This window comes from Cicer arietinum, chromosome 4 (assembly GCF_000331145.2).
Source record: "Cicer arietinum cultivar CDC Frontier isolate Library 1 chromosome 4, Cicar.CDCFrontier_v2.0, whole genome shotgun sequence".
NCBI classification, from domain to species: Eukaryota; Viridiplantae; Streptophyta; class Magnoliopsida; order Fabales; family Fabaceae; genus Cicer; species Cicer arietinum.
In genome coordinates, this window is record NC_021163.2 from 37,526,401 (window position 1) to 37,538,490 (window position 12,090).

A 12,090-nucleotide genomic window follows, 5' to 3' on the forward strand; every position below is an offset into this window, starting at 1 on the left:
CAATTTATATTTAACGAGAATAGCAAATTAAACATTCCTCCATTTGAAGTTTCCAAATTTTTAAATCATGTGATTTGTACTTTAACTTAACCATAATAGACATGTTGCTGCGTGCATAATTCCCACTTGAAGGACATACAAGGTTTCCATTGGAAAACACAGTTCCAGACTCCTAAATTGAAAATGGCAAAATTTAGATGAAGTTACTTATGTGCTTTGTGGTGGTGCTGCTTTCCAACTTTGTTATTAGGATGTGGCTTAAGGATGGAGACTATGTACATTTTGTATCAATAGTTTATGAAAAGCTCAGTTTACTTTTACATTCATTGTCACTGTTGCAAACCATTTCTTCCGTATTTCAAAAACAATGGATGAGACATACAGTGGCAGAATCAAACATGTATAGAAACTTTGAGAACATGCATTTAAACTTACAGAAACATTCATTTGTGTTCCGTTCTAATATACTAAAAGTAAAATAATTTTTTAAAATCTTAAATGAAACAAAATACGACAATAACATTCTTATAATTAAAAATCAAATCGAAATTCATAAAATGTGTCCTTTTTCATCTGATTTGAATTTCAAATTCACCATGTTTTCATATATGCATACTGGATATTATTGAGTATAACACACTCATACAATTCACAATCTTTTTGCCATTATTATCTAGATGAAGCTAACATTGTAGCAAGTTCTTTTAATTCTTTTAATGGGAGATTTTAAACGAGTTCAGACTATTGTTCACAAATCAGAACATTCATATTTCCCCCTAGATTTATTTTCTATTTACCTAGGCCTGAGTTTTAACAAACTGCATGCAGTTTATAGATCCATACAACACGTTCAAAACTTGTTCACAAGAATAAATTGCCAAAATATTATTCACAAGAAGATATGATTAAAATATGATTCACAAAAATATATGGTCAAAATATTGTTCACAAAAATATATGGTCAAAATATTGTTCATTAAAATATATGGTCAAAATATTGTTCAAAAAAAGATATGCTCATAAGAAGATATGCTCAGAATTTTCTCACAAGAACATATGCTCAAAATTTATTCACAAGAAGATACACTCATAATTATTCACACGAAGAAAGACTCAAAATTATTCACAAGAAATATATGATCTAGATTTTACAAGGACAAAAGTGAAACCCTAATATATTCTATAAATAGATACTCAAGGTTGAAGAAGAAAACACGAACTCGTAAACTCAGAAATCCATACAATTCAAAAAAAAATTTAAGAGCTCAAATTTCCTAAGTATTCAAAGTTCAAAGGTTTAAGTTCTAGAGAAGCACTTGCTCAAAGAAATATTTTCTAAGTGTTTTAGTGTGAGAAATCAATTGTAACAATCTACTTAGTAAAAGCAAAACATAATCTGTTCCAAACTTGTGTAACCAAGCCTGATAGTGGCTTTAGTGTTTCTCAAGCAATCTGTGGTTTTCCAGTTGTGTTGAGAAGACTTGACTTGTAGGGTCAATGTGTAATTTCCTTCAACAATATGTGGTTTTCAAGTTGTGTGGAGAAGACTTAACTTGTAGGGTCAATGTCTTTGTTTGTCTCAAAAAGTCTATAGGTGTCAGGTTGTTTTGAGAAGATTGACTTGTAAGGTCAGGTATTGTGTAATTCCAAGATTTGAATTAGTGGTTAAATCCATCTAAGTGAAGGGATTTGATGTAGCGACAAGTTAGTTGTGAACTAGGATAAATCTAATTGTTTCACTTTACTTTTGCACTATTTTTGTTGTTGTTGCCTCTGATTACTTAAGCCTAATTGCTATTGCCTCTGTTTTAGTTAAAATCACCAAACCTGAACCAATTCTTAAATAAATATTTAAAAAGAATTCAACTTAGACAAACACAATTCAATCCCCTTCTTGTTTTTTCACCTTCACATTCCTTAGGTGGATATTCCTCAACTGAAAGTCCCAACTATTGTTGTTGCTTTACGCTATAGTGTGTCTGCCTCTAAAGGCCCAACTGTTATTCCCTTTACACCATCCTTTGACCCTTCTCGGTTTGTGAAGAATGAGGACTTTGAAAGGCTTAAAGTTAAAATGTAGGTGTTTGTGGCGCGAACGAACAAGAATCAAGAGTCCATTCAAAATATCTTAGGCCTTATTCTTGCTCGGTTGACCAACTTAAACACTTAGTTAGTGAACAATGACTCTTAATTGTTTGGATAATAATAAAATTATTTTGTCAGAACAATTTATATTTTAATGAATTTGTTTAAGTGTGCAGACTCTCTATTGTTTTAGTGAACAATGACTCCACGTTGGATCTTTGTACAAAGAAAGAAAATCATCAAATCATAGGCAATGCTTTATGACTCTCATAAATAGAACTATTCGTCTAATTCAGATTGATGCGCTCTCAACACGCCTCTATTGAATCTGGTTAATGCAAGCTCACTCTAATACATCTGCAGTTAAAAAATCGAGAAACTCAATTGATCGTCAAGTCAACACTCTCTAAAGCCAATGTTATACTGAAGTCAACGGTCAACAAGTCACTCCTATAAGTCGAGAACTTTGAAGAAGTCAACAACTTAACATCCCCTGCTAATCAAAGTTAAACTCATCCTCTAAATAGAGAAATATAATGACATCCTCTGGTATTTCTGCCATTATCATCAAGATACGTTGAATCAATTCTGAAGACAAATATGGACATCCTCTGGTTGTTGTCCTCAACAGCTAAATTTACTAAGCTAGAAGATTGAGAATACTTGAACACAATCAACTTGACTAGTAGATGTTCCAGTGGATTATGATAAATCAATTGATTTAGTGGATTAAATCTTTCAGAGTGAAGGTACTAGACATAGCTACTTTGTTGGTGGTGAACCACGATAAATTGGTTTTGTGTTTCTTTTCTCTATCTCTTTACTTTCCATTGCTTTATCCTGTTTTTTAATCAATATTTCTTTTTAAGATAAAGATATTTACTTTATCAAAACACAATTGAAACCCCCAATTTCTTTAGTTTTTCATTCTTCAATTAGAATAAGAGCTCATTCTCTTGGTTGAGCACTTAATCGTGTTTGAGAAAAAAATCTTACTATTTTTGTTATTATGACTAACTACGGTGATGAAGCTATAGGAGGTAATGTTAACATACCTCCTCTATTTGATGGAGAGAGAATAAATACTAGAATGGCATGTTGAGAAGTTTCTACATCTCATACGATCCTAAACTCTAGGATTTAGTCGAAGATGGCTATGTGGCTCCCAAGGATGATGTTGTTATTGAAATACCCACACACACAAAAAAAAAAAGAGCTTAACCCTGTACAAAAGAAACAATACAAGATGCATCATAAATCCATAAACTTTATGATTAACGCAATTGTAACAGCCCGATCTTTTTCCGTTATCGGCACTGTTAGTCACGACCTTCCCGCCCCCCTTTCCATCCATTGGAAATAACAAATTTTTGCCGTCAGTGGGAATGAAACCCAATACCTAGGGGATAAGTACTAACATGCACTCATTCCCATTACCAGTTGATAAGGAGTTTGACAAATGCAGCAAAAAAAACAACAAAAGAAATCTTTGATGCTATTTGCCTCAACTATGAAGGAAGCAAACAAATGCATGATGCTAAGGCAAACTTGATTATAAAAAAATATGAACTTTTCCAGATGATGGAAGGGAACGAAAATATGCAAGTAACACATTGAAATTGAAAGACGTCGGGCAACATAGTCCCTCCGTTTGTATGCTCTATTGATGAAGTTGATGTACACGTTAACTACTTATGGAGAATTTAGCCAACTCATTGCCGCGTAGGGCTAATTTGGATGATTTTGTAAACACATCATAAACGGGTTAATATGGTCGATTTTGAAAAGAAAATTGAAACTAATTTTTTTAAATTGAAATGTTGTAATCATTGTGAGCGTAAAAAATGAAAGAATTAAGAACAACCATAATTCTCAAATGTCACTATAAAATAAAAGTCGTTAAAGTTATTGCAATTATTAGATAGAACTTGTAAAGAACAAAATCATTTATAATTTAGAACAATAAAATTATTACCTACTCGTAACAAACTACCATATTCTCTTTTTTCTTCTTTTTAGAAACACAATGAAACATTTTAGTAAGACTTTGTCGATTCTAAAAATTTGTGCCAAATATATATATATATAAACGAATATATTTATACACTCCCTCATATTTAATTAGAAGAAAAAAAATATATCAATTAACACATTGCAGGTGACAAATTGAAGTTTCATGGTAGCTTTTTATTTTTAATTTAATTGATATTCATGATAAAAGCATTGAGTTCATGGTGAAAGCATTGGAGGTGAAAATGCATAATGCATTTGGTGTAAAGAAACTTTGACCGAAGCAGGCACGCAAAACTCATATTTTGTTCCTTTTCCTTGCTTTTCCTTTTTATTATATTTTGTTTATTATAATTTTTTTTTTTATTTTAGCTTAAATACACTTTCGAGGCTTTATTTTTTTATCAAATATTTATAGTCTTTTATTTTTTTTTATAAATAATGAACGTTGGTCATTTTTATTATAATTTTTTCAAACAAGTGTATAATAACTATTATAAACTATTGACGTTTAATATTTGACCGGTTATAAAGTTAAGTGTGCATAGTTAACAATGATATGATAAAAATACAAATAATTCTAAAAAAAACGTCATTCATTTTAAATAGCTTAAATTTATTTCAAAGAATGCAAGTAGAATTTTGTTCAACTGCAAGTCTATTATTTAGCTAAATAATTTTTTTGAAAGAATATTATAGTAGACACATATTAGTAATTGTTAGAAGATATTCAAATGACTAAATATTACTATAATTTTTGTTATAATTGCAACAAAAAAAAAGCTAAAATACACTATTTTTCAAAGATAAATGACTTAAAAAAGATAAGAGACCAAAACGAATATTAAATAAAAGTTAAAAGACTAATATTATATTTTAGACTTTTATTTTTATGTTAAGAAATTAAAATGTGATAAATCATATAAGTCTTAAAATTTAATATTTTATTATTAATATTTGTTTTAAAAAATTTAATAATTTTGTTATTAATTAATGTGTTCAAAGTAAATGTTACACAACTTTTTTGGCAACACTCTTATTTACTACTCTCTGTTCTTTTTAATTGTTATTTTATGGCATGCTATTTTTGATATCATTATTTATGTTTTTCATATAATGTTTTGAATCACTTATTAGTTTATCTCATATATTTCTCATTGTAAACAGTTAAGGATATTATTAACAAATCAATAATTAATTTTTCATTTAATATTAAAAATAACAATTTAAACAAAATGCAAATGTAATAATTTAAGAAGATCAGAGAGACTATCTGATAGTGCTTGTTGTGAGTGCACCACTTATATAGTTCCAATTCAAGACAAACACTAGTGAAGTCACAACTTTTAGACACATATTTAGTTGCACATACCTAAATAAGAATTCGTAGAAGATAAAATAAATAAATTAAATAATGTACATTTTTAAAACAATTAAATAATTTATATTTTTTATTGTGCCTAAATGTATTATGACTATATAAATATTTTCCCAAACTCAAAAGTTGCTACTTCAGTCAATATTACATTGTCCTATTGCACTTAAATTACACCTCCTATGTTCGCTCGCATGTGAGAGCTAGTACCGAAACTATGCAATGTGAGACATGTTTACAGGTAGAGCTGTCAAAAACGTCTCCAACTGTAAGACCTCTTTAATTTTTTTTTTTTATTAAACTCTTAATATTAGATCTCCTATCAAAATAATTTTTTTAAATCCCCAACCTATTATTTCATGGGGCTTAAGGGAAGGGCTTAGGTGCCTTATAGGCCCCAATATTTTGTTAATTTTGAGATTTTGTTTTTGAAAATTTTTTAAATTTATTTTATTCGAAAAAATATCAATAAAAAATATTTTTTTTTCTCAAAAGATTATGAGAAAAATTATAAAAGAAAACAAATCGAACTTTTTTCTCGAATAAAAAAAAATTGTAAATCATTTTTTATCGAAAAAAAACGATAATCTTTTATCGAAAAGAAATCAGAAATTTTTTATAGAAAAAAATCAAAATATTTTTATCGATGAAAAAATCAAAAAAATTTATTTTTCAAAAAAAGAAAATTGATTATTTTTTTAAAAATGTGGGTCATAGACCCACAAAATTTTAGGAGGGACTTTGTTTTTTGAAGCCTTTTAAAATATAAATATTTTAGACCCCTCCAAATTATAGATCGGATCCAATAATTAAGGAACTTGTCAAATTGACAGCTCTACTTACTTACAATATGCAAGCCGACCACATTCACACATGCAACATAACTGGAACCCATAATTACTCCCCCTATGTTCACTCGTATATGACAAATCAATAATTAATTTTTCATTTAATATTAAAAATAACAATTTAAACAAAATGCAAATGTAATAATTTAAGAAGATCAGAGAGACTATCTGATAGTGCTTGTTGTGAGTGCACCACTTTTATAGTTCCAATTCAAGACAAACACTAGTGAAGTCACAACTTTTAGACACATATTCAGTTGCACATACCTAAATAAGAATTCGTAGAAGATAAAATAAATAAATTAAATAATGTACATTTTTAAAACAATTAAATAATTTATATTTTTTATTTTGCCTAAATGTATTATGACTATATAAATATTTTCCCAAACTCAAAAGTTGCTACTTCAGTCAATATTACATTGTCCTATTGCACTTAAATTACACCTCCTATGTTCGCTCGCATGTGAGAGCTAGTACCGAAACTATGCAATGTGAGACATGTTTACAAGTAGAGCTGTCAAAAACGTCTCCAACTGTAAGACCTCTTTAATTTTTTTTTTTTTTTATTAAACTCTTAATATTAGATCTCCTATCAAAATAATTTTTTTAAATCCCCAACCTATTATTTCATGGGGCTTAAGGGAGGGGCTTAGGTGCCTTATAGGCCCCAATATTTTGTTAATTTTGAGATTTTTTTTTTGAAAATTTTTTAAATTTATTTTATTCGAAAAAATATCAATAAAAAATATTTTTTTTCTCAAAAGATTATGAGAAAAATTATAAAAAAAACAAATCGAACTTTTTTCTCGAATAAAAAAAAATTGTAAATCATTTTTTATCGAAAAAAAACGATAATTTTTTATCGAAAAGAAATCGGAAATTTTTTATAGAAAAAAATCAAAATATTTTTTTCGATGAAAAAATCAAAAAAATTTATTTTTCAAAAAAAAAAATTGATTATTTTTTAAAAAATGTGGGTCATAGACCCACAAAATTTTAGGAGGGACTTTGTTTTTTGAAGCCTTTTAAATTATAAATATTTTAGACCCCTCCAACATGTAGATCGGGGCCAATAATTAAGGAACTTGTCAAATTGACAGCTCTACTTACTTACAGTATGCAAGCCGACCACATTCACACATGCAACATAACTGGAACCCATAATTACTCCCCCTATGTTCACTCGTATATGACAAAGATGCTCCTCACGTATGTGACGAACACTAGACTTAGTTATCCTCCACTATAAATCCCTCTAACCCATTCTAAATCTTCCCACATTGATTCCATCGATTAGACACCCGAAACACAGACAACTTCACCTCACCATTGATCATAACTCGACTACTCACACTCATAACACATTCACACACAATTACAACCTCAATTACACATAGCCACACTCAATCTTAAAATGAAACTAGAATAAGAGTGTTACATTTCTCCCTTTTTTAAAACAAATCATACACGTTGCTTACGCTAATGCTACAACATTCTTAAACATTCCTCAATTTAACTTGTAGGTTACTCCAAGTTAACCTCAATTAAACAAAATCATATCAAATTGTAGGTTACTCCAACTCTTACTGACACTAACATTCCTCAATTTAACTTGATCAAATTGCTACAAGATTTGCCGCTACCAAAGCTCTCCGCCGTTGGCATCATCCTCATGCCGCCATTATTATTCTCCTTCAATGGGAGTGAGTGTTTCACCATCAATTTGTACACAAAATTTAGGACAAGTTTATGGATTAACAAGTTTACTCTTTTAGTTATGGAAATTTTGAACTTTTATTTAAAGAAAAAAACAGACTAACAATTGAAAGAAATGTAAATTATTGTTTTAATAAGTTTCTGTTTTTCTTTAGTCGAAAAACAAACCAGAAATGAAAAATTGAGTTTTTCAATGAAAAGCCACTAATTGGAAGCAGATCAACCAACATCCCTCCTATCAGATTCAAAAGAGAAAAACCAAACACACTTCCCACAACCAATTTCAACCCTGTCATTACAATTAATGGGTTTATCTTGAAGGAAATTATAAATTATTTAAAAAAAGATGAGTCATAAAAAATTATACATCATTAAAAATAGGACATTTAAGCCATTTGTTTGCCACATCAGTTATTTTCTCACCATCATTTTCGGACAACGATTGGCTGTAGCGATTGATAGTGAAAAAATCTAAACTTTTAGGACAATTTTATAAATAAATAAATAAAAAGAAAATTCAGAGACTACAATCAGATTGGGCATATATTTCACGACCAAAAATACTGTTAATCCATAAATGAAATAGGATTACCTCCTCCAAAAATCACTACTATAATGCCATCTCCCAACAAAATAAAGTACATCAAGTACAATGATCAGTCTCATTTTCTCTTCTTCTGTAAAAATGATGCAGCACGCAGAAAAATGCGGTCAACTTCGTCAAACTTAGGCAACTCAGCATCTTTTTTCATGTTTTTGGAGTTCAACGATATTTGTTGCAGATGCTCCTCTAAGTCATCTGTGTCTCCATCACTTCGCTCTGGAAAATGATTAAATTCGTCCAAATAAAGACGTTTCTTCTCCTTTACAAAGTTCTCTGTATCTGAATCTGTCTCAAAGATGTCTGATAATTTATCAGAATATGAATCGAAATCAGAGTCCATATCTGCCTCATCCTCTGAGCATCCATTGTTATCATTTATCATTGCACGAAGTTTATCCGATTTCTCTAGCTGGAAATCTGAAACACTACTTGGTTCAACACTCACTTTGTCACTTATTTGGATTCCCTCGGCAGCTTCTGTGTTACTTTCAGCTGTGCTTTTAAGTTGTGCTCGAAGAATTTCGAGCTCTTGCTCAAGTTTGGGAATGTATCTCCTTACAGCTCGGAGGCCATCCCTATATTTTGATTTATCCAATGCCTGAGTAAGATGAGAGTAACCCAAAGAGAGAGACTGAGAACTAGCATCACCAAAAAAAATAGTATCAAAAAGTTCTAAATAGGAGAAAGAAATAGTTCAACTTTTGTGTAACAAACAAGTAGCATGAACATCAAAGATTGCATATATCTAGAGGTGTTTTTTGGACAAATGCAGATTCCAGAGGTGTTTTATGTGTAATATATATTTCTTAAAACTCGCCAAATGCATCAACTATTTTTCAAATGAAGCGCACTAGAAAACACCTGTAGAGTATGAGAAAGGTCACGTGATGTTCTAGTTTAAGTTTTATTATTTTAAGGTATTAAGTGTATCCAACAATTATTATTAATAATTATCATTTCTCGCAAAAATACATATTTCTTAAACACCAAATGCATCACTATTCACTATTTTTCAAATGAAGTGCACTAGAAAAGCAGCCGACTATGAGAGCCAGATGGAACATTTTATCAGCTTAAATATTGAACACAAGACAAAGTACCTTCTTTCTTGAAAGAGTGACACGTGGAGACATTATCTCTGTTGGTGGTTGAGAGTAATTTTTGCCTCTGTACATTATTATTGTGTCATCTTCATGAATGTCGAGCACTATACCACCAGTCAATCTTGCCAGATCCGTGGCAATCTCCCTAACCTCCTCTGGTGAAAATGTCTTCACCACCACTTTCAAAGTTTGATGTTTTTTCCAATGTAGATGCATGTTCAAAATTACACCTTGGTAAATTCCCCTTCTTCCAACTGGCACATAATTTTTGGATTTGTGGCCCATCTTTAAGAAGAAAAAATGTTCTTCCGGTGTCAATATCTCAGGATCATGGGTTGTTTCTGATGATTCTGTCGGCTCAATCTTCTTCAGAGCTTCACAAAGTCTTTCTTCTTTTTTTCTAGCCTACAATGGAAGAGAAATAATTTTACATTCACCAACTGACATAAAATACACAACAGCAAACCAATAGTATAATAGATGTCTTATGTCTAATTCAAATCAATGAAATCAAAAGTAAAAGAGAATGCAAGAGCTTTCTCACCCTTGATGAAGCAATAAATGGGGACAATAAAATTTATTTCATGCCATGTCATCAGAGAACATAAAACATGCCATTAGTACATATAAAAACCAAAAGTGATGGATCTTGGAGTGATGGAAATGAATTTAGTAAAGGTCAATTTTGATTCAAAAAATGGCAGGATGATAAAACTCACAATTTAAGGTACTGAATTTTTATGGACTGAAAATGATGAGTTTCAAGCTCTTAACAAATTACAATGGTGTGAAGAGTTAAACAGAGAACAAAACCAGAGTTCTAAGAACTCCTTACCCAGAACTGTATACTGATTTTCTGAATGAATTTTGCACTACCCTTCCTTCATACTTATAACAGAAAATCCCTTAAAATCATGAAGGTTACTAAGTAATTTTAATTCCCTCCCTTTCTACAGCCTTCTAGAAACTGTAAGTGTGTGAGGTTGTGTGAGTTGGGCCGAATGACTGAGTCATCAAACCTATTGGACCTTGGTGTCCTATCACATGAGCACAAATGAAAAACTCATAACAAAATTATCAAGTAGTAAGGTCTATATGAGTACTTGTTATGGTGACAAACCAAGCGAACGACTACCTAGCACTAACCACTAACTTGATCTACACAAATTTTCTAATAATTCTAACACTATTATTAGGTCAAGATGGGGATGCAACTAAGGCTAAGGGAATTATGGGTAAACCAAGAGTTTGGAGAGTGTACCAAAGAAGGTCCAAAAATACTAGTAACGTGGCAGGGAGAGAATCTAAGTAGTCAATAGGGAATGTGCTCCTTGTTGGTATAAAGGGTGCAATTATTAGGAGAGAGAATCCTTATGATAGAATTAATTTTCTGTTAGGCCAGAGTGAGATACTCCTCTGAGTGGAGCTTTGCTCTGTTTGAGAGACTCTCTACTACTATTTCCCTTAATCATTAATAATATACAAATTTATTCTCATTCCTCTATTTTTCTTGCTCTTTTATCGTTGCTACCAATTTGGTCCGACCTGCCGGATTCGGTAACCACGAATGTTTGCTAAACGGAACCAGTGAAAAAGTATGAATGCCACCAAAAAAGCCCATGGATGCAAGAGTGAAATCACTTGAGAACAAACTCACGACCCTGGAGGTTGCTCTCATCGATGTTTAGATGAAGGTCATTGAGAATCACGATAAGTTGCAACAACAATTGTGTGACTATTACAAGCACTTGGTAGCGCTCTTACTTCAGCAGCGCGAGAAGCAGATGAGTGGCGTTGAGGACCTCATGACGACATAAAAGGAAAGAGAGTTTGTGACAGACCCACACAATGGTGCGACGCTGAAGGACTCTATTCAACAACTAGAGGGTGGTGTGAAACTGAAGGGGGCTGCTACCCAACCAGAAAACTTTGCAAATCTGAAACCTGTCGTCGACGAGACCGCTGGCAGTTGTGTGGTCACGCAACGCGACGACCCGTCGCTGAAATCACTAGCTTCGCAATTGCAAGGAGACGCGTTGGATAATTTTCGTTTGTCCGGGAAGAAGGTAAAAATGCCAATGTTCTCAAGCGAAGACCCAACCGGTTGGATTGCAAGAGCATAGGTATATTTCAAGGTCCAAGATACTCGTCGCGAAATCAAGGTCGATTTGGCTCAACTTTGTATGGATGGGTCTACCATTCACTTTTTCAAAGCACTGATTGAAGAAGAGGCCGACCTAACGTGGGAAGGGTTGAAAAACGCTCTATTGGAGCATTATGAAGGAGTGAGCGACGGCAATATTTTCGAACAACTCTCGTCACTACAACAAGAGGGTAACATTATTG

At 31.7% G+C, this 12,090-nt stretch overlaps 1 protein-coding gene across 3 annotated transcripts in view; it reads right to left on the reverse strand.

Moving 5' to 3' along the window:
• Positions 1 to 8,384: 8,384 nt before the first annotated feature.
• LOC101498065 (uncharacterized CRM domain-containing protein At3g25440, chloroplastic) overlaps positions 8,385 to 12,090 on the reverse strand; it is a 10,983-nt gene continuing 7,277 nt past the window's right edge. For all 3 annotated transcript variants that reach the window (XM_004497652.4, XM_027333203.2, XM_027333202.2), the window contains exons 3-4: positions 9,742 to 10,149; positions 8,385 to 9,239 (exon numbers count right to left, since the gene is read on the reverse strand). In XM_004497652.4, the coding sequence (XP_004497709.1) occupies positions 8,700 to 9,239; positions 9,742 to 10,149 (948 nt within the window). In that variant the 3' untranslated portion in view covers positions 8,385 to 8,699. The remainder of the gene's footprint in view (positions 9,240 to 9,741; positions 10,150 to 12,090) is intronic.